We start from the raw sequence: 23,892 nt of genomic DNA on the forward strand, positions 1-23,892 counted from the left end.
AAATGATGAATATGGTGCGCATGTGTGTTCCCGTAGGAAAATTATATAAAATAAAGATATTGTAATTAATAACTATAAAATAGATTAAATGGTAGATATAGTACTATAGTTTATAAACCATTATTTAAAAAACTAATCATAACATACATATGCACATAACCTATAAAGAACAGATGGGATGATAAACATTTAAGATTTATTCACCAGTGTTAGCATGTACCACTGGTTATTGTGTACGTATTAGAATATCTTGAGAAGGAATTTGAATAGTTTGAATAATAACATATTCAATTTTGAATATGAATAGTTTGAATCATTCCATGTTAAAAATATCACTTTGACCACCTGTCAGAGGGGAAGGGGGAGAGAGGGGCTGGATGAAAGAAAGTGAAGGGAGTAGCCAAAGAACATATGTGCATAACCCACAGACACAGACAATAGTGTGGTGATGGCTGGGGGGTGGGGCAGGGGAAGGGGCTGGGTGGAGGTGTGCAAAGGGGTGGGGAGGGGAAATGGGGACATCTGTAATAGTGTCAACAATAAAAATAAAGTAAAAAACCCCACTTCAGTCCTATATGAGAAAAGTGGTAGCTCACAGTTTTTTGTTTCGCTTTTTAGGCATTTATTTGCTTACTCTTGAAACAGAAAATTTTATCTTGGCAGGTCATTTGTTTTACTCTTCTCTTGATAGAAAGTAAACACACACACACACACAAATTATCAATTCCCTTTCACCAATGAATAAAACTGAAACTTGAAGAGATTAATAATATTTAAGATTACACAGGCCTTTGAATCTCATACTTTATGCTCACCAACAAGCTTCCTTATAAGGCAATAGAAAATAAAACATTATTTGTTCTTCAAAGAAAGGATAATTATTTTTTTAAAAGTATCTAGAATAAAGTAGTGTCTTACTTCTAATGCTACAAATAAATAACTAAACTGGTTAATAAGTATAGTCCAATGCTCAGCTCTAACATTAAAATTATTTTCTATGTTTAAACAACCCTAGAGATGGGTAGATTATCTGAATTCCTTTATAGATTATTGACATATTAAATTTAAATTCAAAACCCTATTGCAAAACCCATGGTTTTGCTGAAAGTAAGTATAAATAAAGAGCTAAATAAGTATATCTACATGTTAAAATCATCTTTTGGTGTAAGTGCTTTAGAATTAATTAATTAAGAGCTACCATTTTTTGATTATCTAATCTGGACAAAGCCTGCAATAAATTCTTTACAGATATTATTTTCATTTCTTCCAAATTATAAAAAAGTATAGATGCACTGGTTTGTGTGATGGCTATTGCTAAACTGGTAGCCATAAATTGTCACAAATATTTGGAGTGCATATAACAAAAAGAACTAATTCTATACCACAGAAAGAATGCCTATACAACAAAATGCATGGGTTTCAATACAGCTGACCCAAAACAAAAATTGTTTTTTTAATATATTTTATAAAATAATACCTTCACTTATATAGTGCTTACTATATACCAGACATGGTCTTCAGGTGATTTGCATATTATATATTAATATTAACTAATTTAATCCTTATAACAACCCTTTGAGGTAGCAGTGTTATTGTAACCACTTTTATAGATGAGAAACCTAAGCATAGAAACTCACAGCAAATAAGTAGTGGCACTGATCAGGGAGTCTAGTTCCAGAGTCTGTGCTCTACTACTGCTTCGGGGACTAACATTTCTTACAGGAACAAGTATTTTTTCCATTAGCTGAAAATTTGAAGAAAGAGTAAAGATGGACAATAGGCCTAGATAATACTGAATGTTATAGTGTTCACAGTGCATGAATAATATTTTGGGAATTTAATGGTAACACCTCAAATTTAGGACACATCTTCCAATGAAACTGGAACCTTATTACTAAGTGCCCATCAGTAAATGAGTGGATCAAAAAACTGGTACATTTACACAATGGAACACTACACAGCAGGAAGAAATGAGCTCCTACCCTTTGCGACAGCATGGATGAAACTGGAGATTATTATGCTAAGTGAAATAAGCCAGCCAATGAAAGACAAATAGCATATGATCTCACCTATAAGTGGAACCTAATCAACAGAACAAACAAGCAAGGAAAACGGAGACAGAGACATGGAAATAAAGAACAAACTGACAGTGACCAGATGGGAGGGAGGGATAATGGAGGAAAGAAGGGGAATGGTCAAGTCAAGGAACATGTATAAAGGACCCATGGACAAAGAGGTGGGGAGGACTGAATGTGGAAGGTAGGGGGTGGGTAGAGCAGGGGAGAGTAATGGGGGGAAAAGAGGGACAACTGTAATTGAACAACAATAAAAAAATTTAAAAAAGAACTGAAAAGTAATGTATTCCAAATCCCCATTTTAAAGATGAGATAGGTAGCCCTGGCTGGTGTGACTCAGTGGATTCAGTGCCGGCCTGTGAACTTCAAGGTAGCCAGTTCGATTCTCAGTTAGGGCACAGGCCCGGGTTGCAGGCCAGGTCCCCAATGGGGGACATGTGAGAGGCAATCAATTAATGTATCTCTCACACACTCTTTTTTCCCTTTCTCTAATAATAAATAAATCAAATCTTTAAAAAGAATTAAAGATGAGATAGTTAAACCCAAAGACATTAAATTATGTGTCTAGAATGACAGAGCTCAGTAGCAGGACTAGGGCTACTGAGGTCTCTTGACTGACTCCTCATCATCGTTCCAATTTCCTCCATACCACCGGCAAAGGAAGAAGTGCTCAAGAGAATATTTATCTCATGTCTTGTTACTGCTAGTATTTCAAGTTCCAAGAACTTTCCTTAACTCTCTTCTCTTATATTTAAGTATTTATAGGCTTTAGAGATTAAGCATAAGTATTTAGCTTTACCAATGGGAGCTTTCTTATAAGATGTAATATGTTTCTTATACATGAACATATGCATATTTCATTTGAGATTGTTTTGGATGAAATATTACAATATTACTTAAAATGTTAAGCCTAAGCCGAAACATATAAAATATTGTTCTAAGGTACCGTGTCTCTTGTAACATCTAAGCTTCTAGCATAGTACTGAATGTAGAGTTGACACTTCCACATGAACTGAGATTTATATTTTCTGAGAATATCTATAAAATGGGTAGAATGTGTAATGATAAGATTGATAATAAATCAATAATTGAGAGAAATTTCAATTATTTCAGTAATCAATAATTGAAAGAAATTTCAGTAATTTCAGTTGGGAAATTTCAGTATCAGTTTATATGTGCACTTATATGTGTACACATGTTAAATTTCCCCTAAAATGAATGTTATTTCTCTTTATCTTTTAGGATACAGCACAAGTAGAATGTCAAGCAAAAGCACATAGCACTCAAAATATGGTACATATGCCTAGCAAATCTGGTGAGAATTAAAGTGCAAGTTGGAAGTCATACAAGTCAATGTCAATATTCAAGTTAATTAGAGAAATAAAACAAACAAAAGAAACTGTTTTTATGCTAAGAATAATAATACAATTTTACTAATTTTAAAAAATTTACCTTAGCTTGCCCTAACAGAAAGTGAAATAATAATTTTATTAAGACCTATTAAGATGCCTACTAGACTAGTGTGGTAACCATTTCACCGCAGATACATATTCAAATCATTATGTTGTACACCTGAGACGAATACAATGTTGTATGTCAATTATATCTCATAAAAACTGAAAAAATTCTTTAAAAAGTAAAAAAAATTAAAAGCATTATAATTACAACACAAAGTATATGCACTTATTTCTTCTCATTGTATATTTACTAAATAGTGTTTGAAATCTATCGAACTTAAATTGTTCAGCTTGTCAAATTAACATTTGTACCTGGCAAAAGATTAATGGACCAGTCTGCAAAAGTAATTTTTGACATATTTTATAAAACTGGGGTGTAGCAGCACACCAGCTATGAAAATAATGTAACAGTTAACATAATAATATAATTGCTCTTATAATGTAATAATAATTTATATAAGGGATTACTAAGAAATATTGCTGACAAAGTATCTTATTTTTGAGATCTCCTTATGAATAAAACTCATGTATTACACAAGCACTTAAGATTGTCAGATGCTTTAGACCAGGTATGAAAGTAATTCTGAAAATCTGTGTAGTTGAAAATTGAATATAAAAACATGAGCAGGTGCTGATTTCTAAAACTTACCAAATAGTGTTTTAAAAATCTCTTGTATCACTGGCTCTCTTTTAAATGGTCTCTAAGGCTTGTATAATTATCTAAAAAAATAATATTGTCAGATGAAATTTCACAAGAATAAGAAGAAAAAGTGTAAACCTTAATAAAGCTCACTACTTCTTACTTAAAAGAAACTTGATTATGACTTGCAAGGGCAAAAATCAATGAGTTTTGCTGCTTCAAAATGTGTGGCCGACTCCGTTCCTCCATTCATCATGTAGAATTATGTTGCAGTGACTATACTAGGACCTCTTAACACTGATGCAGATCCTATGACTGTGGTATAAAACATAAACATACACTTTAATATGTCAAGGAACTGATTAGCCTGATCAAATTATGTTTCCATCACATTTGGGTTGAATTGTTAATAGGTTGTGATAACAGAGAAAAATACCAACTTACATATTCATTACAGATGTGACAGCTCAATAGAGATACTACATTTTATTGGTCACACGCTCCAGTAAGGTTTTGAAAAGCCTTCACATATGCAACTTGTAAACAAGTGAAATCCATTCTAGTTTGCTTGTTACAAAATTTACTGCTTTCTCTTCTAAAATTAGTTCCTTCTTTTATTGGAAGCTCTTCTTAATACCTTCTCTATCATTCCTTCCTTATTCTTATTTCCTTTGAAACAGAGTGCACTTGTCTTCATTTATCTCTAAGCTCAGGAGAGTGTGTGGAATCCTAAATGCAGTGTAATTAATCCAGAGCAAGTCCCAACTTAACAGTATTACAGGCCTACAACTGGAACTGAGAAAGCCCACTCTTCAGCTTCCTCACGCCAGGAGAAAAGGACGTGTGGAACTGCAGCGCCAACTGCAGTTTGGAACCTGACGCTAAGAAAGGTTTCAAGTTATGTTTAGTTAACAACGGGAAGTAATTTAGGGCCTATTATTTGAATAAAATGAAGTCCTCTTCCCTCTGTAAATTTAACCATTTCACCTATGACCTAGATACCATTTATTTTTCTCGTAAGAAATGTTTCTTCCATTATAATCTCCCGTTCCCATCTTCAAACTCCCTCAACTACTTTCCTCTTATTTTTATGCATGCATATCATGAAGATTCCTTGTTCAACCTTTGAATTTACTCGCCCCAAGCTTAGCTTAAATTCCTTATTTTTCTCCCTTTTCTTAACATCCACTTCTTTTTCTTAAACATTTCCAATCTGTACTGTCAATGTACCTCATCAGAGCTTCTTTCTCTAATTCTTCCCACACTACTTAGGGACAGACATCCTAATCTTTTCCGCTGCAGATTCTGAACCCCTGTTCCTTTTACTTAAATCTTACACGTCCTCGGCATCATCACAGGACACTCATTTCCTCTCTTAGGTGGAAGGAAAAGTTGACCCTTCAACAAGAATACTACCTCCCTCAAAAACATTTTGAGGGGAAACTGCTCAAAATTCTGTACCTTAAATACTACAGAAGATCAAAAGTGGTTTTCAGCATTCTTCCAGGTCTGCATTGCTGCTTCCACATGTTTACTTTTCTAATTTCATGTAAAATCTACTCCTTTATTTTCATACCATTAAATTTCCTAGCTGTTGTTGTCTACTTCCTAGGCAATTTTCTTCATTGGCTTTCTATCAACCTTAGGCCTTCAGTGGCTCCAATACCTATATAAAAACCCTAGTATCGAAGTGTGTTGCTTTCCTTGACCTCCCGAACTGTAATCCATGCCGCATCTCAGAAACCCACACCCCAAACCAAACCCTGCATCTTTACATTATTTGGAATTATCTAGCATATGAGAATTCCAAACATTTTTAAATCAATCTCTGAAAATAACCTTCTCCATTTGCTGCTATTTGCCTTCAATATCTCCACAAATTCCAATTCTTTCATTGAAGTGCTTCTCTTTCAGTTCGTAGAAAACTCTGAATCTAAACAATATTTAACAAGACAACATTAATTAACACGGAAAGGATCTTCCCTAATCTATCTTGAACATCATGTTAATCAACCACTTCCCTTGCCAGCCACAATGAACGTCCTCATCTTCTATTTCATACTAACACTGCCCACAGGCTTCCAACCTTACACCCACAACCTCAGAGAATCAACGCCATCACAAATTCAAGCTTTTCACTTAAACTTTCACTATACCATGCATCTCTGGTGAACTTCCTGTCCCATCCCCAGGACATCGGAAACCTATTCCACATTCACCTTCATTTTATTTTTCTTTTACGTTTCCCTTACCTTCTCTTCCATTTAGCCTCCACAACTTTACTGAAACCAATCAGGCAAAGATAATTATTAATTAGTTTCATCATTTGACAACATATTTGTCTTTCTCTGGTATTTTTCTCTGTTGAACATACCCTTCCCGAAACACTTCCCTTCCTTGAATTCTGTTCTTTTCTGGATATCTTACTGTCTTTGAATGGCTCTTTTCAGTACAGTTTTCTGGCTCTTGTCATTCCATCCACTCTTTTAATGTAAATAAGTGATGATCCCAGAATTTTGATCCTTGGCATTCTTCTTATTCTTCAAATGATTCTCACAATTCCATTCACTCCTATGGAGTTAGTTAAATGCTGATACTTTAATTTTTAATGTTTCCAGTACAGACTTCTCTCCTGAGTTCAGACTCATACATCCAATACCATCCACTAGCTATTTGTATCTGAATTTTCCACAGGAAGCTCAACTAATCCCCCAACTGCACTTCTTATTTTTAATTTAATTTATTCATCTATCGCAACTACAGTTTACATTCAATATTATTTTCTATTAGTTTCACCATGCAGCACAGTGGTGACACAATCATTAACTTTACAAAGTGTTTCCCTCGATGTTTCCAGTACCCACTGGCACCGTACATAGTTGTTATAATATAATGGAGTAAGTTTCCTGTGCTGTACTTTACATCCCCACGACTATTTTGTAACTACCAAACTTTTCATTTTTCCTCTAAAATTTATATTCCCTATCTTGATAAAATGTGCCATCATCTATCTAAACATTTCAGTCACCTGAAATTTTTATCTTAATGGCTCCTTTTCCTACATCGATAATATCTAATAAGCCTTACAGATTCTACATCTTTAAATAACTCCTCATGTACCAACTGTCTCTGTTGATTCCTTAATGCAGTTCATTGTTATCTCTTAATTGATTGATGCCATATCTCATAGATGATCTTTCTGCTTATATTGCTCAGGTACGTTTTTTAAATATAGCTTCTCATCTTTCTAGAAACAAATATCTGATCTTGTTCCTCCCCTATTTCATATGCTTCAATAACCTACATCTTCAAAACCCTCTCTGACTACTTTTCTGAACTGGCTTGAATCATTTTGCTTATATCATTTCTTCTGCCTGAAATGCTCTCTACACACGAGGCCAACACCTATCTAGTTTTTAACATTCAACTCAAGGATCATCTCTTCTACGAAGTCTTTCTTGAACAAATATCTACTGTTTCCAGGTAGCAATGATCAAACTCTGTGATTCCATTTTTAAACATCACAGTACCTGTAATATTATTGTGTTTAATTGTTAGACCTACCCTAGAAAAGCCCACAGGATAGGGGGCTATTTTGTGTCCTGTTATTTCCAGTACCTAGGAAAGTATCACATGGCATGTGTTTAAATAAGTGAGTATTGAAAGAATGTTCAAGTTTCAAGTGTTATTTTTTTCATGATGCCTTTCTGGCCATCTAGTTAAAATAAATTTTATTCGGCTTTACGCCTTTATTAGAGTCATCCATATTGGCACACAAACAGAACATATTACCCACATATTTTACACCTCGCTGATACTGATAGCTTGTTTATATTTTTCACAGTCCAGCAGCACATTGCTGAAATCATGATACAAATAAAATACTTTGGTTATTATGTAAAAAAGGTTGAACATAAGATTTAAGCCTATAATAAGTTGAAGAACAAATTTTAATTAATTTAATATAATCTAGTTGACTATGGATAGATTTTATATATATAACTTGTACCCAGTTATGGAAAAATACATATATTGAATATATGTACCTATCACACAGAAATTAATCATTTTATCTTCATCCATCTAATTGGAGCAGTTGTCACTAAAAGTTGGCTATACAACTACCTAAAATGAAAATGGCTGCAAGATTTAACACTTGTTATAGTAGAGGAGAATGAAAAATTAAATAAATAAAAAAGAGTAAAAAATTTCTAAGACGAGTTAGATAAATAAAAAAAAGTAACAAAGAAAAGCAATAGAAGAGACAGACCTGCGTGTCTTCTCCGTGGGGAGTCCACTTCTTCTGTGACCACATCGTGTAATGGACAGACATAGACAAAGGAGATGGGTGTGAGTGGATGTACTCAAAAGGTAAAATGACACCGAAGGAAAGAGCCCCAAATCATTTTGAGAAAGAATCCTGTGCATAATGGTAGGGGAGATATAATCAAACACATACCAGATTAAAAAAAAGAACTACAGAAGAACTGATGGTGAACTGGTTAAGCTACTATGGGTTAGCAGAATCAGAAAAATAAAGTTAGTGTGGGGAAAAAAAAGGAGTCAAAAGTTTATCATTATTTGTGGACAGCCAATCCTGAACTCTGATGCTGAAGAAAGATACCATTAATGAATACCATGTTACTTGTATGACCATATTGTTTAAGACATTACTGATTCTATTTAAGAATCTATGAAAAATGCTTTAAAAATTTTAGTTATTGTCTATAAAATAAAACTTACTGAAATATCTTCAAAAAGAGCAATAAAAATAGTTTCAACAGATTTTATGCCTTCTAAATTTCCCAAATTGATCAGTGAAGACATGAAAAGGAACTATGGCCATCGGGCCAATATTTCACTAAATTACTTCGGTACAGCAAATATTATCGTAGCAACATTATGGAGAGTAACATACTTAATAAAATTCATTATAAGAAGAGTAGCTGAAATATATGGCCTTATTTAAATATTAAAAACTCAAACTCACTTTCAATTTCGGCAAACTTTCTTTGATCAAATTCCCTTGTAATGCTTATTTATTAAGAAAGTTCTTACAGACACCACATAACAGATCGTTGATGTTTCTATTCAAACGGGCCCATCCAGATCCAACATCTACTATAACAGACAGGGCACACATTTCGGAAACACTATTTCCCCATTGCCAGTAGAACAGTTCAAAAGTCATTTTATATAGTAATTTAAAGCAGAAAATGTATGCTAATTTCAGCATCAAAATAAATTTACTCTGAAGATACTAGTGAGTTAGTATTGGTATGGCTGATACAGATAAATAATGTAATACAAAACCAGAAATCTATTTTAATTACCAACTTAGCTTTGAATCAGGTACCACAAAATTCTTAAATGAAAACACATTCACTTCTGCAATAGTTGTATCATAGTTTTTAAATGATTTATAGAAAACTATATCGATCTATACTTTGAAAGTTGATATACTGGAATTATAACTCTTGAGAGCATTCTTTCCTACAACAAACTTATCTCTTTTCCTGAATAATGAGAAAAATGAAAACATTCCACTAGGAGAAAAGTACAAACATGACCAAAATTTCTTTCTTAGAAAAAACCAGAAATCCTAGTATGAATTACAGAGAACTGCCAAAGGAACACATTTTGAAACTTAACAATGCATTTTCACTCTTATACAAGCACATCTTTGACCTCTTCAAAATTAGACACTAAATCTCATCGTAATGACAGTACAACCCAGACCTGCTAACAGGATTGATCAGTAGAAAAGTGCGGTCCTCCTGAAATGCCCTTATACGTTAATATGATATACGCCATATTTTCTCTTCCACCCTCAGTACACCCACTTCTCAAAGACAAGACAGAAAAAAATCACACATATGTAAATATCATAGGTTAGCTGAACTGTATCATACCTTGCATTATTTCTTCTATGCAAGTTTTCTACAGACATATTTATCATACTATTAAATGTTTCCTCACATGTTAAAATAAAATTGGTATAAATTGGATAAAATAACTGCTCACAAATATCCATCTCTACAAAAACATTTTTTTGTAGAAAATAATAAATAAATGAAGTTTCTCTACCTAATATGTTCCTGTACCTTGGATTCTTTTATAATGGCATTATAGCAATGTTTATATTATATGAACTCAAATATTCAAAATTCTTCTCAACCCTTTTATTAATTTATTATAGAGAATAAGCGAGACACAGAGAGTTCGAGTGACTTACCCAAGGTCACAAACAAGTTCAGAGGCAGAACCAGAAACAGAACAGAGGTCTCCTGATTACCAGGTCAATTTTCTTTCTACTAGATGCTATATGACCCAATAAAAACATGTGAAATAAAAAGTCAAACAAGGAAAAAAAACCAAAAATCTTTTCTTGGTGATACTAGAATTTGACATTTTATTACATGGTATTTAAAGAGAATATTTTTAAAAAGAGGTACATGCTACAACTAGGCAAGACATTCACCAATGTTATTACTCTTGTGAGAAATATGGTAATAATTAGCGCTAATAATTCAATATTTTCAAAAATTATACGAAATTTATATTGCATAAAAGGATGAAAATGAAAGATTTGGCAATGATCTCACCACTAAGTGAAAGTGCCCATTGAGTCATTTCTCTATCACTTATGTGAATATGATCCATTAATAGATCTTAACTCTTATATAAAAATGATTTAACTTTAATTAGTAGATTTAATATTCATTTAAATCATGAAATCTCAATGTATAACCTACGGTTATAACAAATATATTTATTTATTTGTCCTTTTTATTGAATTTATTGGGGTGACACTGGTTAACAAAATTACAGGCTTCAGGTGCACACTTCTACAACACATCATCTGTGCACTGTATTGTGTGCTCACCACCCCAAGTCAAGTCTCCGTCCATCACCCTTCATGCCCCCGTCCCCTCGTCCACCTGTCTCCACCCCTCCTCCCTCCAAGCCATCACCACACTGTTATCCATGTCTATGATTTCTTTCTCTCTTTTTAAAAATTTTTTGCCCAATCCTTCCACTCTCATCACCCTGCCCCTCCACCTCAACAGCCATCAGCTTGCTCGATGAGTTGACTATGTTTCTGTTTTGAAAAGACTGTTTTAATACAAATAGTATACAATAAAAACTGTAACCACAAGAAAGACAAAAGTCCAAGAACATTTAAAAAATATTTTAAATATTTTTAAATGGTATAAATAATACCATTTAAATAGCCATATCTTATTTAAATAGTAATAAAATATAAAGACTTATTTCACATATATTGTTGTAATGAATCACAGACTTCAGTGAACCTTAAGAAGCTAAGATTACCTCCTCTCAACCCCCTACTCTTCCTTTAATCCTTTCTCTGCCACAAACATTCTGCTTTTCAGTGCTGTTAATGGCAGTTCCAATGAGAACTCTTTCCAATGGTTTACTTAACTAATAACCAGTTAGAGGGATTAAAGACAGTAAAAGTATAACCTCCCTTTGGCGTCCATTACTGTTACAATTATGGCTGGACCTTAATTTTAGACTTAGGAATGATACAGACTTTGTAAAGAGAATGTACAGTTTTGTATGTGTTTTCGCAGGGGCCTGGGGGCTCAGAGCAGAGGGTTGATGCTACAGTAGGAACTACAAAAGAGAAATAAGGTATTTTCAGATCATATACTGAAATAGATGGCACTTATAAAATATAATGAATAACAAACACCATTTCACAACTTATAGTTATTTTTGAACAAATATTTTTAAATATAAGATACTATATCAAGGTATAATCTATGAAAAGCGTGGACTTTTAATCAAATAAAGAAGTATAACATTTTATATATATGAAAGCTGTCTGCATTGGTCATTAAAATAAAAAGAATACACTGAAGATAAACTGATACATGAAATAATAATTTTCATTAAGATATTTCATTAGTTCATGAGAATATAATGTCAGATTTTATGTAAAATTTTGTGTGAATCAAAAAATTTTCCCTTGCCAATATAATGTATTACATATTATATTTCAACTGGACACATCAAACTTAAGCAAAAATAATAATCTGTAATGAATTTAATTTAAAAGGGCACATACAAGGAGCGTGTTTATTCATAAACATGGTTTTTTAACAAGGATGTATGGAAACTTTGTTGATTTGGCTAATGCTCTTATTTATCAACATTTACAACAGACATATAATTGGCCTATTATCATGAGTCCTATTACTCAAGTACTGGAGTAAACATTTGTGCTAAGGAGTAAGGAGCAAGCATTCATTAAAAAGATTTCTGACAATGAAAGAGAAGCTTCAGGTCTTTAAGTGAGGGCTTTTTAAGGTCACAGGAGTCTCAGAATGTTTACCTTGGGGGCAGGAGAGATACCGTTCAAAATGAAGCCTAAATAAGTACCTACTGTATTTTGCAGTGTGCACCCACGTTTCCGTGTGCATTATACATGGGATTATCATACCCGTTACTATACCCATGGTATATGGTCACTATACCCATGTATAATGTACATCCATATTTTTCCCTCAAAAATTTGGGCAAAATGGGCACATTATACACAGCAAAATATGGCACTTAATAGGAGAGCCTCAGTGATACAAAGATCAGGATAGACCTAGAATATAAAAACAAAATATTTACCAAGTTTACTGATTTCAAACTAAAACTTAACTATTGTAACAAAAATCTGTTGAGAAATACCTCAATCCAAGTATTTGAATTTATTTTTAAACTAATTAAAACTTTCCATAATTGTCAGCAACCACAAAATTATTGAACATTCATAATAAATACTTAGTATGCAAGGTATAATATTTTTAAAAGCTCACTAAAAAGTTTATCTTTAAAATTTCTTCTTTCCTGTTCCTAGCTGTGCTTTTCTGATTCTATCCTTGAAGTCTGATATGTAATGCAACTTTAAACACAGAAGAAAAATAGAGTATGTATTGAAGGAATTTAAAATAACTGATTTTCAAACTATAGCACAGAATTTATCATAAAAATAGACAGTACAATTTTGGCCTTATAAGCTTATCTGTATGTTCAGAGGAAACTGAACCAACTTTAAATGAACAATTAAACTCATAAATCATGAATTCCACTTTATTTACAGGAAAATATGCTTGTTAACAAAGAATGCCATGTTTATGTCTAAGGGTAGTAATAGTATTTAGCTGCAAAATTCCATCAGTTAATATGTGTTGTTTAAAATATTTACTTTGTTTTAGATCACATTTTTCTGTTAAGTATTAAAATACATTCATTCTACAGAAATCCAGAAATAATTCAAAATTACAAACCTGCTAATATTAACCTGAAACAAACTTAATTCTTTTTTCCAGGTAGATGGTTTAGAACAGCATCTAATTAGAAAACTAATTTAGAATACTGATTTAGAGTGGATTAAATTATTTCTACTTTTAAAATATATCAAACTATTCAAGAATAAAAGAAAATGAAAGTCCATTACTTCAAAATTCAAGAAAAAAAGTTTAAAGTATAAAATTCACTAATAAAGTATACCTTTGAATATTTACTTTTCCTTAAGATAAATTTTATAAACCATAATTTCAAAGGTAGAACTCAGAAAAAACTTCCCTACATTCTCCACAGTCACAGATCCATAAAGAATACAACATGGAAAAGTCCACGTTGAAAAAAGTAAAGATTAATATATTAACTAAGTCATGTAATGCTAAATCTAGGGGCTTATGCACAGAAGATGTTATAGTAAGTAGAACATAACTCATCACTTTGAATAGTTTCTATTCCCAAAATACCGTGCACTGATACAGTAACTGAGCAAAGTGTTCCACCGCCCCCAGTTTCTCAGAAAAGCACGCCTTCCCGACAAGATGCAGCAAGGTACGCAGCGCTGCCACAGCTGTGCAGCAGCTGCAGGAAGGGCAGCTGAGTCAGTACAAGATTATCCGAAATACAGCATAACTTACACTTAGAAAGTAACAAATCAGAGTGTGACAGACCTTTTATAAGTAGGAGCAATTAACCATCAAACATATTAGAAATCATTTAAATTATATCTCAAAGTACATTCTTAACTAGTTAGTTCCAAGAGTTTCTCATCTGAGAGGAACTGAGACACTGTGTCAGTTCTAAAACATTCAGTCAATCTAACTGAAGTTAGCTTTCCTATCACACTTTTTTGTAGGATGAGTTTAAGAAAAATATGAGATAAAATATTTTATGTACAAATATGCTCTTTTCTCATACATATTTCTAACTACTATAAGAACAGGTAAACTCAAAGTGCAAACTATAATAAAATTCAAGATTAAAATTGTTTTCGATGTCTAACAGCACTGCATTATCACAGCCCACAGCATTCTACTTTAGAATCAGACTGCTCATTGAAAAACACAAACAACAGGTTTGCCATGCTCATCCATCCTTGATTTGCATTAGAAACATTTTGTTGACTTCATGGCCGGAACAAAATCTAATTCACATGCCACATGAAGAAGACATTTAGTGATTTACTTACTATAAACATTTCATAAAACCTGGGCTTTAAAATCACTTGGTTTTAAATAAGCCTCTGTTTTATGCTCACACCAAAGATGTCAACATGATAAATATCATTATTTTTCCCAAAGAAAATAAATCACCTCCTTTACTAATCATCCTCTTAGGGCAGCCCAGTTCATAGATCTCACAATGTTTCCTCAAAATAAGTAGATATATTTTCTAGTCCATACAATGCCATTTAGACCTTCAGAATAAAAATAAAATTCAAAATAAAAATGTCAATACATTTTTTTACTGTTAGTATATTTCCTAAAAATGGCAAAATTCTCAGGCATTATTCTTGCATAGACTTGCATAACAGCAATGGAAAAAGAAAACAATATATGCTCTTGATACAAGTAAACTGTGCATATCATGTTTGGGTTTAAGTCCTTCCAAACTTTTCTAATACCACGAGTTCACTAAAATAATCCTCTGATTAAAACTCATTGACAATCAATGAAAGATAATCTCTTAGATTTCAGTAAATGAAAATTGTTTTAAGCATTGACTACAATTGACAGATTTTTAAGATCATAGATGTACTTAAACATAAAGAATGCCTCCAAATATGTCTCTGTAAGGCCCAAGTTCATAAACATGTTATTGAAATGTAATTAGCTCTCCCTGATGTCACACTATTTTCTCCCATTATATCACTCCAAAGTTTTAATAATTAAGAATATTCTCTATATATTCTACCTTTATTTTAGGAACAAACAATAATATTTATGGAAAACTAAAATTTAACACAGCATTTATAGCCTCAGGATATTGCATACTTACTCATCACATTAAGGCTTTGAATATCCAGGAATCTCCTAGTATACAGGAAAATGCACAATTGGCAAAATAGAAAAATCTATAAACATTTTAAATTATAACATTAAGACATTTCTAATTATATTAATTTTCCTCTATTGCACACACAGTTTATTTAATTACAGGGCTTAAGTGACAAAAAATATATATGCTATATACAAGAATACACAAATTAACATCACCTAAAGGAGATCATTAAAATTGTTTGTGAGATTTAAAAATATTTTTTAGCCAAACATTGCATTGTTTCACAATTTTTATGTACAATATAATTTATTTGCATAGATAAGTATGGCCACGCACACATTCACGTAGTCAGACATGAGGGCAAACAGCACAAACAAATAAATAGTAGTCCGTGATTAGGGCTGACCCACTTCACAGAATACACCGAGGAGAGGTTTCTATAGTAATGACATTCGGCATATAAATCACAACATGAACCTAATTTTACATATACTTTGTTTCCTTTTTAAATCACCTTAAATATACTAATATATAATAATAAATTACTTTTTCCAAATAAACTAAGTGAAATTCTCCATACAAAATTAAATTTATTTTAACAAAATTTCAGTATGTAACTGTTTCACTAGACAAGAATTCACAGATTAAGCCATTTTCACTATGGCATTTTTCATTTTCCAGACTTGTGTGATGTAATACTTTTTCTCAAAGCACCCTATCAGTGTTGTAATAACTCAATCATTTGTATAATTATTTTTAAATTATGTATTTTTGCAGAATGTAAACTCTATAAGGGCATTTGTTGCTTCTATTTTGTCTGCTCCAATAACTCCGTGCCAACCACAATGCCTGGCATACAATGGGATAACAACTAATATTCATTAATAAACTGGTTTAATTTATACATTGGCAGATTTTAAAACATAGGTTTTTAAAATCTAACAGGAAAAGAACCACCACATAAAAGTACATTAACACTGTTACTATAGACGCACCCATTTTAATATTGTTATCAAAAACTCCATTTGCATTCTAAAATTTTGAATGAAATTTTTGATGGACTGTCTCTCACTCAATTACTAATTAAAAGCAATACTGATTACCCACTTATGTTAGCACTTTGCTTCTCTTCCTTTTATTCCTGGTTTAAACTTTTGTCTTCTACTAATCATATCTCTCCAAACGAGAGAAGGGAGAGGAAAACAAAGTCATTTCATTTCAATTCATTGGTGGAAGTAAGGGTTTGAAGAGACTATTAAACTCACATGTTATGCTATTATCCCTTAATTGCTGCTGGCAATCTTTTTAGCTTCAGAAGTTGTAAGTAAATCATTACCAATATGTGATATAATACCTTAGCAGCATTTGAAATGAAAAATAAGAAACGGTCTACGAACAAAATTTAAATAATACGTTGAACTTACTATACTACTTTTTAAAAAGCCAAGAGTCTCCTCATTAAGACACTTTAATTTGAGTCAAAATGCTCAAATATATAAATGACCATTTGTGCCTATATTTGTCATTTTTCCTAAAGAAGTAATGTTAATAATAAAATAATCGTTCTTTTTCCAAAACGTATAGAGTTATTTTAAATAAATTTTGAAATAAAGTGTTCAGCACTCTAATCTAAATAGGCACTACAAACTAAGTGCACACCGAAATGAGAAAAATGAGATGCAAGCGCACACACACATTTAAAAAGCATGAAATGCCGCGGTTATCCTCTCATGCTTTCAGCGGTTTTCCAAATCCTGACAAACCTGGCTCAGATTGCTGTTTCTTTTGCGGCAATGGTATGTCATCAACTACTGTACCATTCACCTTTTTCTGCTCGTCTTCCCATGTAACTTCTAGTACAAACAACAAAAACATAATCAGAGCTTGTAAGAAACATTAGAGAGGGTTCATAATGAGAATTTAAAAATACTTCAGGTATTTTTAAAGAGATTTTTCCCTAAGTTCTCCCATAAATTTTCAGTAATATGTAGTTAATGTTTTAAACAATAAATGTAACATTTGAATTTTGTAAAATGGAGTTCAAAAATCCAAAGCACTAAAATTTACTTACAATAAAATAAATGGGGTGAATGTATGAAGAAAATGATCATGAAACTGATTGGACAAATACATTTTTTCTTAGTTGATATCAGTAATATTAAATTATTTTAGAAATGAATGTTTTGCTAAACCTTGTTTTCTGTGGTAAATTGAAATGTATATATGAAATGAAAACCCATAAATTCTATACATATCAAGAGAAATTAGATTTTAATATATAAGATAAAATGGCCACTTTACTACCATATTTCGTACTTTCATTAAATTACAAAAAGTTATGTGCTATGGGATATGGTTTCAAAAAATTAGTGATATTTGGTATCATTGAATGTGAGTTATTTGGCTTAAGATTACTTAGAATTATTTGTAATATGACATATGCTCATTAATTCAACAATACACATTCAGCAACTATGATAATCCAGGCGTGTGTAGTCAATGGGGATATAATAACTATTAAAATAAGTAAAAATCCATGCTCTCACAAAGCGTATATTCTAGTAAGGGAGGTAGCTGGATATTTATTTGGGGAGAGGGCAGTACAGGCAGAAGAACAGCACTTGCAAATATCCTGAGGCGGAGCATGTCTAACATGTTCTAGAAAAGCATCATTGATTTGAATGGGAGATCTCCATGGCTAAGGCAGAGTGAACAAAGGGGAAAGTGGTAGAAGACCAGATTAACAGGCAAGCTTTGGAAGCAACCCAAGTGCCCATTGGTAGATGAGTGGATAAAACAACCATGCTACATTTGCATAATAGAATACAACTCGGCCATAAAAAAGAAGAAAATCTTGCCTTTTGCTGTAGCAATAGCAAATAGACCTGGAGAACATTATGCTAAGTGAAATAAGTCAGAGAAAGACAAATACCATATTTTACTCATATGTGGAATCCAATGAACAAACTGAACTAACAGGAAAACAGACAGACTCATAGACAGCAGGCTGACAGCTCTGCGATGGGGTGTGGTTAGGGGGTGGAGGGATCAAGCAAAACAAAAAAAAAAGACCTGGACCACAGTGTGGTGATTGCAGGGGACAGGCGGGTGGTGGAAGACGGTATACAGGGGATTAAAGGGAATGGGAAAATATAATCCAAAAAGGCAAGGAAATGGGGAGTGGGGGTTACAGATCACGTAGGATCTTGTAGGTCATGCATCACACCAAAAGGTTCACTGGTTACCATTTAATCTTACTCTCATAGCAACATTCATAAACACTTAAATACACACTTGCCTATATTTTTATTTGCATGTTTCTAAGGCTATACTCTAAGTCAAATAGATGGTTACTACCTACTTACATTTTTGTCTCTGGTACCTTATCCACCTTTTTGGACATAAATAATGAAAAACTAACATTTTATAATATTAAGCTAAAAACATAACTAGGAAGATGCAATCACTGTCAAAAATGAAAAAAAATGCTGTATTGAAACATTAAACAATTGTGGGTACAGTTATTTTTTTTAAGCACAAGAAACCTTTTTAATTAAAACCAAACTAATCCCACCACCATGTTTATTAAAGTAGAAGATACAGAAATTAGGGTGACTGGAACCAGCACGCACCAATTTGAAATGCATGGTCCAGTGAGCCCCCGAGTTTGGAGAGGAGAAACAGTCACTCTGCCTCTTGGCCACTTCCACGGTATGCTTCACCTCTGGGAAACACTACTATTTTGGGTTACTTATACTGCTAAAGTCAAATGCAGTAAGTACAATAGAAGGTTTTCCCTTTCTTAGACTTTAAATAAATGCTATTAATAGTAAGACTCTTTATACTGGTCAAACATCAGTCAGCTACTGCAAAAAAACAAATTTCTTGCTGTGGGAGTATGACAGTGATGCCTGGGTGTGTAGCTGACACCCCAGTTTTCCAATTAGTAAATAACCTGGTAAAGATGTAATACAGGATTTCGAAATGGTAACCAGTCTGGATAAGGATGCTATATTTCAGTCAACTGCTAGCGGAAAGAGAAATCTTAAAACCTTCAAGGAATACACAAGTTTTCTGGTAAATTCCAAGACTCTAGTACAGCCTTCTTTAGTTATGAGAATCAAGGGAATCACCTGTTCCTTAATCAAAGTTAATCTGTAGTAACATACACAAAAAAACCTAACAGACCAATTTTCCTGTGTTAGGGAAAATAATAAGCTCATTAATAATAAAGTACTTTTAAATTTTGAATGACCTGCACTTTTGATTACCTACCCCCCAAAAAACCCAATATGAAAGATTTTATAAGTACTACAGAATTGTTCAAAATCAAATTTTCTAAAATCCTACATATTTGTCATTTTGAAAACTGTTTCACGTTTCATCATTTGATAAAGTTAGTGGTGTTCCAAAAATAGAAGGCATGCTACCCCTTGAAATAAGATTGAGCCTATAGAGCAGAAATGGCTTGTTTTGAAATGGTTCAGTCTGTCTGTAAATTGGAAGAAAGCTTCGTCTGAAGTGTGAAGAAAAAATTCCATAATATATAACATTTAAAATTTTTAAACACTTCCACTGAGTTGACCAACATTTAGTTGAAGATAAATTGTTTATAGAGTCATTTGTCTTGTGTTAACAGAGTGAAATTAGCAAATATTTGTTGAAAATATTATGTGCCAGTGACAAAAAAGTCCCATAGCCATAAATGTACACATACCAGCCAAAACAACAAAAAAGAAGACCAAGATCAAGGCTATCAATGATTGATAGAAAAGGCAATAGATATGTTACCAGTCTGAGCAAGAGTGATGGATTTTAGGAACATTTCTGCCTTTATCTAGGTGTGTAACATCAGGCAAGTTTCATAGCCTCTACTCTGTTATAAGTAAAGTGAGAAAGTTGGTCTTAAATATTTCTGAGATTATTTCTGCCCTGAAATTACAGAGCTGCTCTTGCTTCTTATGATTCTAGAATGATTAGTCAGATTTTTTGGAAGAGGATCTATACCAGAGATGATGAAATGAAGACATTTAGCATTTAAAAGATTTCCCAGAAGTTCTAAATGTAGCTATTATTAAACCCCAGATCAAAACCCACGTTCTATTTTAAAACAGAATTAAAATCATAAAAAGAACAGAACTGACTAGCAAATTATTAATTCATTTATCACTCTAAAAATAATGTTGAGCTACTCATACCTAACTCTCTCTGAATTTATATTGAAACATTTACAGTAAATAAAAGCAACCTAGTTTTGTATCAAAAAAAGTTCAAATTGTTTGAAAGTTGCTTTAGTTACATTAAACAAAGATAGCAAAAAAATCACTAAGCAAGACAGTTTTTTCTATTAGAGGACTATTGTGGTACTTTTAAAAATAAAAGTTTTCTTACTGTTAAATGATAAAGATCTTAAAATTAAAACTAAGTATATAATATAAGCATAAAATACAAGTGGATAAAAACTAAAAATTAGAGATGTATGATGTGGTTTAATTGGTAAGATTACTTTGAAAGAATATATGTCAAAGTCCTCAGATACAAATGATGAACCCATTCAGGTACAGAAAAAAGTCTGTTTTAGGGGGATAAGTTTTTTTTACCAATGTTTTTATTGGGTTTTTTTTTAAATGCGCACAGTAAATATTCAGTTGTAAGGTTAATTTGTAGATGGAAAAGGTAAAACATTAATTTAATACATATTTATTTGAAGAGCAATTTTACTCATTAAGACTTAACTTTGAGATAAGCTTTTTAAATGGTATTTAAAAAATCCCACATTTCTGCAAAATAACTACAGTATATATCAGCTAGTCTTCATTACTTACACCATCTAATGAACACTATGAATTAAAAGAGAACAAATTCCTGTGTTAGCAAGATTATATTTATATAACACTAAAGTTTCAATGTGGTTTCACATAGAGCATCATATCTGATCCTGTGAAACACAGAAAGGACCTTTATCAGGCGATGTCTACAGGTAAGAAAAAAAAGAGCTCATTAATAAGGATAAGAAATGAATAGTCATCCTAGTTTACAAACAATTTTAAATTTCACATGCATTACACATCATTTGATTCTAAAAGGAACATACTGAAAATGGAAGAACTATGCTAAGATTTCCTTTTCTCAGATGAACTAACTTGGATTAAGGGCCTAGTGTCACACTGTTGGTACGTAGCAAAGGCAGGCCCCGAGCCGAAGTTCTGAAACCTGTGCCCCTTCTCTAGTACCACACCACTTCCCAAGCCTATGTTATTTTCAACAACGAACAGGAGATGGCTTTAGAATTGTATTTAGGAAGCCAATCATGAAAAGGCTTCAACAATGGCTAAAGTCCACAGAAAGGAATGAGGAAAGGGGTTCTTTTCTGAATAAATTTGTCAATTAAGGCTTTGGACATATAGAAAAAATAAAGTGAGCAAAAAGGGGAAAAAAATAAAATCAGGAGGCACAGTCTCCAGGAAGGATAGGAAAGGTTAGGAAAAAAAATTAGAAAATATTTGTTTAACATTAACTTCTACAACCGATTCACTTAGTCTTATGGATTGGACAGGAGACAGAAAATTTAAAATCCATTTATCCCTCTTTTTTATAGTCTCTGCTCTAGTTCGGGCCGTGTATAGTGGAATACGGAAATGCCTAATGGTCACGTGCCCTCAGTCTCCTGTCCCGCACGTCCATCTTGCTCACTGGCACCTAGTTACTATTCTGTAACACAGATGTAATTGAGTGCTCATCCTGCTCAAAAACATATGATAAATCCCTGGCTATTTTAAAGGACCCCTCAATCTTTTCTAGGCTAACTTTGGTTAGACGGTCACTGGTCTAAGTTGGCAGAAAATGCTGTATTTAAGAAACATCTACCAACGCCACTATAAAATCCATTCCTACTAAGATATTAATCAAACTTGGAAATTAAGACATAGGCACTGGTGCTCTCCTCACTCTAGAAGCATTCATGAGAATACAGAGGCAGCAAAACAAAGCCTGGATGTATTCTATCATGCCAAATGCTATCCAACTCCTCGAATGCCTGAAGAAGCAAGGGGCCATTACAAAGACTGTCAAAATCACTTTATTACTTTTGGTTCCTTTGTAATCTGTTCCCCCCCCCCCCCCCCCGCCACCTTCTTCCACCCTTCCTTCCTTCCTTCCTTCCTTCCTCTCTTCCTTTATTTCTTATTTACAAGGTTATCTATATTTATAATGTAGGCAACTGTATATGAAGGCTTAAAGGAACAAAATATTTTTCTTTTAGTCTCATTATGTATCTTTAGGGACAAGACTTTTTAATAGGCACTATGGTAGGTTTTAGTCTATAATCCTGACAAATTAGGAGGCTGTATCTGTTAAGTTTCTAAAACCAACAAAAGAAACAACAATAAACACATAAATTGTAAAGTGGAAACAAAACTATTTGAGACTTTAGACATTATCAGCTACATATCCCAAGACACTTAGTTTTGTGTTAAAATCATTATGGAAGAGAAAACTGAGGTCCGCAAAAATTAAAAGCCTTGAGGGTCATAAACTTGGGAGTAGAACTGAGTTTATGACCCCAGTATTGACTTCCAGTTTAATTCTCAGTGAAAAGTCCTAATGATTTAAACCAGCAATTTTCAACCTTTTTCATCTCATGGCACAAATAAACTAATTACTAAAATTCTGTGGCAAACCAAAAAATATATTATACTTTTTACCAGTCTGACAAAAAAATTGGCATGATTTTGATTCATTCACACCAAATGGCTATTGTTATATTGGCTGTTGGTATTTTATTTGGCAATTAGGGGAAAAGAGGTCAGTGCCCAAGATTAAACAATCAGGTACTGCATGTTTTAAAAACTCTTGCAGCACACCATGAAAATCACTGATTAAACAGTTCTGTGACTTAGAGAAAAGTACTCTAAGTATTTTCATATCGATTTTTTACACATGCATTGAAACATGTACAACTGTATTAGCACATTATGCAACACCTTATATTGCCATCCAATTCAACTTACTTCCCCAAGGTATTGTTTCTTATGCAAGGTCCTTGATCAAGGGTACTAATTTCCTAAAAACTACTAAGCAATATGTATTGAGTAATTGGTTCAGGGTGATAATTATAATCAAGTTTAATTTGACTTTAAATCTAAAGGTTTCAGGCTGTGTGTTAAAAATACAAAATTATAGCAAGACATCACTAAGAAATAATAACAATGATAGTAACACATATAGTACTTGTTGTGTGACAAGCACTGTTCTAAGCAATTGAAATGTAACAAGTTATTTTATTTTTATTATTTTTTAAGATTTTATTTATTTATTTTTAGAGAGAGGGGAAGAAAAAAGAGAGGGAGAGAAACATCAATGTGTGGTTGCCTCTTGCATGCCCCCCCCACTGGGGACC

General features: G+C 32.8%; 1 protein-coding gene across 34 annotated transcripts in view; it reads right to left on the bottom strand.

Annotated features, from left to right (window-relative positions):
* The window catches only part of RIMS2 (regulating synaptic membrane exocytosis 2), a 453,335-nt gene that overhangs the window by 136,242 nt on the left and 293,201 nt on the right, over positions 1 to 23,892 (bottom strand). For 11 of the 34 annotated variants that reach the window (XM_053929817.2, XM_053929790.2, XM_053929794.2 and 8 more), the window contains one exon: positions 8,443 to 8,475. The exons of 20 other annotated variants lie outside the window; for them this stretch is intronic. In XM_053929817.2, coding sequence (XP_053785792.1) covers positions 8,443 to 8,475 — 33 coding nt within the window. Of the gene's footprint in view, positions 1 to 8,442; positions 8,476 to 15,491; positions 15,720 to 17,257; positions 17,348 to 23,892 lie in introns of those variants that run through there. 3 more of the 34 variants (XM_045181561.3, XM_045181563.3, XM_045181564.3) reach the window with 3 other exon arrangements.

This window comes from Desmodus rotundus, chromosome 8 (assembly GCF_022682495.2).
Source record: "Desmodus rotundus isolate HL8 chromosome 8, HLdesRot8A.1, whole genome shotgun sequence".
NCBI classification, from domain to species: domain Eukaryota; kingdom Metazoa; phylum Chordata; class Mammalia; order Chiroptera; family Phyllostomidae; genus Desmodus; species Desmodus rotundus.